Genomic DNA, 7,652 nt, shown 5'->3' with positions numbered 1-7,652 from the left:
ATTTCAGTGTATAGCTTAAGGTTGGTGGCGAGCCTCTAAACAGAGACGCGTTGGATGTGTCGCGCTCTCGAGATAACAAACGGCTCGTGGCTAATGACCTACACCAAACGCACGGATTTAATCTAAAAACAGATGATAAAATCGCCTGTTTAAAAGTGTCGAATGCTAAACGACGAGAGTAAAACACCAACACACGATGTGTTCGAGGTCATCGTCGGTCATATTTGTACTCATGTATTCCTGGCGCTGCGGCAGACACCCCGTCAAACACCCGGCTCATGACGTCACCCGAAATGGCTCCACGAACCAGTTAAACAGCCCAGCGCCGAATTGCGCGCGCATCGCACTCATACAGCCGTCCTCTATCGCGATCAGAAGACAACAGTACAGAACGATCGTTCAGTTCGTTCTTCACAAGTCAATTGAAACAATGTCTTTAAATATCTCCGTTTCGCGTGTGCGGTATAACTGCATGTTCGCCTGCGTCCCTCTTGTGTGTTGACTATCTATCTATCTATCTATCTATCTATCTATCTATCTATCTATCTATCTATCTATCTTCAGTTTCAAATGAATCATTTTAATGAGTAGCAATTTAAAGCGATTTCTCCTAGCATGAACGTGTGGGGTGAATGAGGTCAAAAGGTTTCAGTTTAGTGGTTCTCAAACATGGAGTTAAGAAAGGACCTTAGGAAGAGATGAGGATTCAAACTAGAGAATTATTAACAGAAATAACATTTATGGAAGAAATACAGGCTCATTTTATTGGTCATTTGGAATAAATTTGTTTTAAATCTGTGATGTATCTTCATGCTGAAATAAATCAAATAAAGACATTTCCAGCTGACGAAGCTACATCTGTCACAGTTTTCAAATAGAAGAACGACTTCCCACCTTTTCACTTATAGCCTAATAAAAATGATCATGTTTTGTTTAGAAGCAATCATAAATATTTGAGAATATAATTAAGGATTGATAATTAACCATAAAACAATAAATTATTTATTAGGTTTTTTTTAATTAACTTCATTAATAAAAATAAAAAATAAGATTAAAACTTTGTTTTATTTTGTGATTGCACTCAATTGGTTTGGTCACACAATGGAAAAAAAAAGAAAAGAATTGACAGTCGACTGAGTGGCAAAGATAAGCAAGTACCACATTAATCATAGGCAAAATAAATAAATTACATCAGCAGTAGGTCTCCAATCACTGCACTGTGTACTCTAGCTTTTTGTCATTCCAGTTAGCTTCAGAATGGAATATCTGTCAAATACTAAATAGTGTTAAGGAATAACTGCAACATTAAATGTAATTTCACTCATTGTGTGCAGTATACTGTGGGTGGTACTTGTGCTAAAATAGCATTAAGGAAACTGCAGCGAATGTGACATCAGTGACCTCAACTACTTGGAAAGACAGGAGAGAACTCTCTGCTATAACGTAATGATTCTAAATAACAAGGTCAAATGGTCAACAAAAGGTCAAATGACAATTGAAAAGTTGCTAAAATCAAGGCTTTCTTCAATAGGATAAAAAAAAAGTTTTTTTCACATTATTTCTTAAACATTTTATCAATGCACATAGATTTTAAAATAGAACAAAAAATTATTTTGCTATTATAGCATGCACACAAAAATCCAAGTATGATGTCTTTCATACTGAATTTTGTGATAAGCTCTTATCTGATGTGGTAGTTCTTTGTTTTGTGCACAGCAGACAGACTGTACCATTCTTGCAATCAAAATGAAAAAGAAACAAGGACAGTTACATCAGCAAGTCTTCCTGGAAAGTTTGTGTATGTTTCAAAGATTTTCAACAATAACTTTTAATTCCAATGTTTCTTTAATATGCAAACATTCGTTTTTTTGTACAAGACTTCAGCATTGTTTTTCAACATTTTCTCTCATCCACCTTATATTTAAATGGGGTACAAACAAAATACTGTAGTTTTTGACAAGACCATTTACCAAGGTATTTCAGTATTGTCCCATGCATAGGCTTTACCTGTTTTGTCTATATTTAGAGTGTCTATAATCTTCATAAGGCACTGGACTGAGTACTCTGTACTGAACAGTTTGTCCTTGGGTACGTTTCGATGGTACGGCCGAGACAAATCTGTATTCACGGTTCCAGGATGCAGGGATACACACACAATTTTAGAGCGCCCACGACCCAGCTCAATGGACAGGTTTCTGGTGGCCATGTTTAAGGCAGCTTTAGACATCCTATAGCTGTACCATCCTCCAAAAGCTGAGGACAGAAATATAAACCAACAGAGATGTAAGCATTGGGTTGTTGAAACAGAAACAGTCCAAATTTGGCTACAAACAACTCTAGATGCACAAAGCTATAATCATTAGTAGGTTTTAAGTATTTAGGCCCTGCTTGGAAAAGTAACATATTTCAGATAATTTATTCTTAGAGAGAAACTTCCTCTGCGCCAACTCAACAAGACCCTCTAGTGGGAACTTATTTTAAATAAGTCTTATGTTTTTCTTTGTTTGATCTATAGTGAATGAACAGTTAATTGAGCACTTTTTAACACATAAGGTTTAAAAGGGTAGCAAAAGTTTCAAGTCAGAACAGGTAAAACAAAAAGTTCTCAGACTGTGCCTCAAGTACAGGCAACTTTATAAATTCTGTTTTCCACATGAGCTCATCTGATTTTGACAGCTAATCAATTTGTTCATGAAGCTGCTGATTGGTTATTGACTCCTCACCTGTAGCCCTATCTTGTTCAAACCATATTTTCTACATGAATAGAGAAACTTAGATACCAACCATTGTCTCCTATAGATCCCACTCTAGCAGTCATGTTTACAATGATGCCACTATGCTGTTTCTCTTTCTCTGGGAACTGTTGGCCAAAAGCCCCAGTTCCCTTCTGAAGCAGGGGGGCAAAATACTTGGCCATCACCAGTGGACCCACTGTATTAGTGGTCAAAGTGGAAATTATTGCCTGAAGAGGTGAGAAGGGAGATAGGGGTGGAAGTGTTAGGAAAAAATGTTATATGAACATGTCTCACAAGTCACAACGTAGCTATAATTTCAGTTTAACTAAAAAAGGTTCAATGGTCACCTGAGCGGACACGTCTCGTAAACTTGTTTCTCCTTTACCGGAGGGATGAAGCATGGCTGAAGAATTAATGATCAAATCCACTTTCCCAAAGTCAGCTTTGACTCTCTCGGCAGTTCTCTTGATGTCATCTTCCCTGCTGACATCCAGTTTCATTACAGTCATCCTGTCCGCGTGCTGCGCGCTCAGGGCTGCCAGATGTTGCGAGGCCTCCGGGTTTCTGCATGTTGCGATCACAGCTGCCTGAGATTTGTTTAAGAGTAGATATCTGCAGAACTCAAAGCCCAGACCTCTGCTCGCACCCTGCACGAGCGCCACAGCAGCCATGACTCCTTACGAAAACAAGATGCACGTGAATTTGTAATGGCTGCCCTCTATAGGACAAAGAGAAGAAGGACGCTTACACAACCAAAAAGTTTTGAAACTTGGGTGTTTCCGTACCAGATGGAGTAATTTTAATTTACATGGTATTTTAAAAACAACAAATGGAAACACATTTTTTAGGTAGTAGGTTAAGTATTAGGAATACATGTAGCTAGTTTGCCAATTACGATTTTATATATATATATATATATATATATATATATATATATATATATATATATATATATATATATATATATAATTTACATTTACGATTAATACCGAAATATCAAACAAACAAGAAATACATATATATATATCCAAGAATAGGTTTACTATATTATTATCAGTAGAATTCGTAGATGTATAGTTGCATAAACCATGAAGCAAAAAATACTTCCAAGTGTTTCTGTTCGCGAAGTGAATTCTTCATCTAGAGTAATGAGCCCATATAATTTGTTCAACAAATTTGATTTACAAAATCGGCAGTAACAGAAATCAGAGCCCATGCAGTTTTTTTTATTACTATTTTATTTATATTTTTCCACTAGGAGGCGACAGCGCAGCTTGTTTCCCAATTATTTTTATTTATTTTTTTTTTTTTACAAAAAAAGACGAGTTATTTTATTTATTTTTTAATTTTATTGATAACAAAGTTATTTTCTTGGGGTTTGTAGCATTAATTTCCAGACAACATCTATTGGCTCCTCAAATATTATACAAAATGGGGCAGATAAATCATGGACCTTCAGAGTGAATAACACACCCATTATTTTAATGATTTTGAGCTATGTTTATGCATTCCTATAGGCCTATTTGTTTCAAATGTATGTGCCGTTTTCAGTTAAAGTATCCTAAATGGTTATCACTTTAAATTAAATTTAAATTTAACTTTAAATTAAATTTTAATTTAAAGTAGAGTTATAAATGATCTAGGGCTGGGGTGAGGATAAGGCAATATTAATATTGGCAATAATAATTTGACTTCCACAATATTCACACATAATACTGTAAATGTCTATGTTTCTACCAGTGTTAAAAACCACCCGTAGCAGTGCAGCCTGTAACACCAGTACTCTTTTTTACTTGACATTACGTATAGTAAATATAAATGGTAGCTTCTGGAATTATTTTAATTTACAGAAGACAAGACGGTTAGGAGACACAAAACATTTAAATAATAAATTAATAATACATAGCTTATTTTGTTTCTGTAATATAGAATATCAGTAGTATCAATTCATGACTATTAGTCTATAAATTTGGTGCTGTGAACGGGTTGGAAAAATACTTACAAATGTTTGCTAAAGCTTTGGTTACACCCGTTAATGCTTATAAAAATAGCATGATAAACTTTCTCTTAAAACTCCCTCTCACGCAGAACAGTGCGTGCGAAAATGACGAACGAATGATCTCCTCTAAAAATAGAGAAATTAGCCGCGCGTCAGTGACTGAACGCTACTCGGATGCGCATCACTCATTGCGCGCGCAGCTGTGATCTCGTGCCATCATCGGGAACTCTGAAAAGTTCGTCAATAAAAGGAGCACGGCATGGTGCTGGACGATACCAACAGATCTGCTGTCGCGCAAAGCCACGAAGAAACTATGAAGTCCTTGATGGGCGAGGAGCGCGCGCGAGAGACAGGAGCAAGTGTGGAAACCTTTAAAGGCATGATGATCTCCGAGGTCCTTATCCCTCGTCTATTCAAAATTGCGCACGAGTCTGGAGAGGTGGCAGTGGCTGCGGGCTCCGGATCCTTGGAAATGAAGCCCTCCAGCTCTCCGATCTTTCTGGAGATGATGGAGGTGGCGAACGGCACGCGCTGCGCGGAGCAGATCCTCAGCTACGGAGAGGTCGAGAAGGTGCTGATCGGTGGAGTGCTGACCATGCTGACGCTCATCACCATCTGCGGGAACCTGCTCGTGGTCATCTCCGTGTGCTTCGTGAAAAAGCTGCGGCAGCCCTCCAACTATCTCATCGTGTCCCTCGCGCTCGCGGACCTCTCCGTTGCGCTCGCGGTGATGCCGTTCGTCAGCATCACGGACCTGATCGGTGGCCGCTGGATTTTTGGCAAGTTCTTCTGTAACGTGTTTATCGCCATGGATGTGATGTGCTGCACCGCGTCCATCATGACCCTCTGCGTTATTAGCATAGACCGGTGAGTTATTGAGGATTGATATTAGTGATTATTGGTCATGAAAAATGGTTTGGCAACAATTTACAATAACATTGTAAAGGTACATTGTTGTCATTAGTGAATATATTAGGTATCATGAACTTACAAAAAACAATATTTCTTTAATAATTTTATGTTAATATCAATTTCAACATAACCCCTTTTAAGAATAAATATAGAAGATTCGATATAAGAGTAGATAATATAATTTACAATTTAAATTATATTATACAACATTAAATTTTAATTATACAACACATTAATAATTTATATAATTTAGAATGAATAGTAATCTATTATGAACAAACATGAATTAAGAATGAACAACAGCTTATATAAATCTGTTGTTAGTTTCTAAAACATTAAATAATGTTAACAAATGATTAAACCTTATAATAAAGTGCTACCAATGAAATATTTAATTGTTATCAAGTAGGTTTCTCTGACATTTAATACCTGTACGTTTTTTTCTATTTGAACTTCTGTGCGGCATGAATTGTTTATTATGAAATGCAGTGTTGGAGAAATTCATTCTTTGGGTCTTGACTGTTTTGATCAGAATAGTCAAGAAACTGAATAAAGTCTATATCAAATAGCTAAAAACCTATGGCACAAAATAGCTCATGACATATTTGTTATGACTTATAGCTGAAGCTTTTTTTGTCATGATAATATGACTAAAAAACATCCTGTCTTCTTAGTTATTCATGAATTTTCCCTCCATGACAGATACCTTGGCATCACCAGACCCCTAACTTACCCAGTGAGGCAGAATGGATGGTGTATGGCCAAAATGGTGCTCTCTGTATGGCTGCTTTCTGCATCAATCACCTTGCCGCCACTCTTTGGCTGGGCGCAGAACGTGAACGATGACCGCGTGTGTCTGATCAGCCAGGACTTTGGCTACACCATTTACTCTACAGCTGTTGCATTTTACATCCCCATGACTGTCATGCTAGTCATGTATTACCCGCATCTACCGTGCCGCCAAGCTCAGCGCTGCCAAACACACCATCACTGGCTTCCCTCGTGCAGGACATGGGGAGGAAGAGGAGGATGAGGTGGAAGGAGCAGAAGGGGCAGAAGAACATGTGGAAGTGGATTGCATAACTGTTGCAATCAAGCTGCAGAGGGAAGTGGAAGATTGTGCACGTCTGCCTCGACTCCTGCGAGGAGTCGGCTGGAGAAGCTCGGACCGTAGGAGCATCTCCATATTTAAGCGGGAACAGAAGGCGGCGGCCACACTTGGGATTGTGGTAGGAGCATTCACCGTCTGCTGGCTTCCATTCTTTCTCCTCTCCACGGCTCGCCCCTTCATCTGTGGGACAGAGTGTAGCTGCGTCCCGCTGTGGGTGGAGAGAACGCTGTTGTGGCTGGGCTATGCCAACTCTCTCATCAACCCCTTTATCTACGCTTTCTTTAACCGTGACCTGCGCACCACCTACCGAAGCCTGCTCAGCTGCCGTTACCGCAATATTAACCGCAGACTGTCGGCCGCCGGCATGCATGAGGCCCTCCGCCTGGTGGAAAGACCGGAGGTGGTTGTCTCTGGGTGACCCGATGTGTGCACATGAAATACAAAGTTTGGAGGTCAACATTTGCACTGGAACTCACAAGCCTAAATGATCATTATGGCATTAAGGGTTGTGTTATGTTTGGACAGTACACAGTCCCAAAACAGTGGTCAAAGTAGACAGAGGCATGCATTATGGTCAATGCAATTGTATTTTCTCATTTTTACTGACATAGGAACACAATCATCGGCTTTCCTTTAGTAGAACAAGAGAGAAAAATGCATATATCTTATGTCTCACATAAAGTCCAGCTTCTTTTTCAATTCCAGATATTCTAAAACAAGAAATGCATATATGCATATATATATATGATGTTGGTGTCGTGACATCTCATCACTTGAGGGATTCTGGATACACAGATCAATAGAACTGTAGGGAGAAATCTGTTAAGATTTATCCGTTCTTGAAAACAGAAAACCACTCAGCATGGGCTCTGCTTTAAAAACGTTTATTGAGCCG

The 7,652-nt window shown here is 38.7% G+C and overlaps 1 protein-coding gene and 1 pseudogene across 1 annotated transcript; one reads left to right on the top strand and one right to left on the bottom strand.

The window, feature by feature from the left end:
* Window positions 1–1,803: 1,803 nt before the first annotated feature.
* LOC113082379 (C-factor-like) lies at window positions 1,804–3,444 on the bottom strand. The gene is made up of 3 exons (XM_026254040.1): window positions 3,083–3,444; window positions 2,785–2,962; window positions 1,804–2,253 (listed from the first exon to the last, which is right to left on the bottom strand). The coding sequence occupies exons 1-3, from the start codon at window positions 3,404–3,406 to the stop codon at window positions 1,967–1,969; spliced, it is 789 nt and encodes a 262-aa protein (XP_026109825.1). The 5' UTR covers window positions 3,407–3,444; the 3' UTR covers window positions 1,804–1,966.
* A 1,459-nt stretch (window positions 3,445–4,903) lies between these two features.
* Window positions 4,904–7,286, top strand: LOC113082382 (5-hydroxytryptamine receptor 7-like; annotated as a pseudogene).
* Window positions 7,287–7,652: the final 366 nt, after the last annotated feature.

This window comes from Carassius auratus, unplaced genomic scaffold (assembly GCF_003368295.1).
Source record: "Carassius auratus strain Wakin unplaced genomic scaffold, ASM336829v1 scaf_tig00035888, whole genome shotgun sequence".
NCBI lineage: Eukaryota > Metazoa > Chordata > Actinopteri > Cypriniformes > Cyprinidae > Carassius > Carassius auratus.
This window is presented reverse-complemented; position numbering and strand designations above follow the sequence as displayed.

Bases quoted from the DNA above. Each gene is read 5' to 3' on its own strand.
- LOC113082379 (XM_026254040.1), bottom strand. From the start codon at position 3,406: ATGGCTGCTGTGGCGCTCGTGCAGGGTGCGAGCAGAGGTCTGGGCTTT. The intron at 2,963-3,082 runs GTGACCATTGAA...TCACCTCTTCAG, and splicing joins TACGAGACGTGTCCGCTCAG to GCAATAATTTCCACTTTGAC. The intron at 2,254-2,784 runs GTTGGTATCTAA...TTCTGTCCTCAG, and splicing joins GGGATCTATAGGAGACAATG to CTTTTGGAGGATGGTACAGC.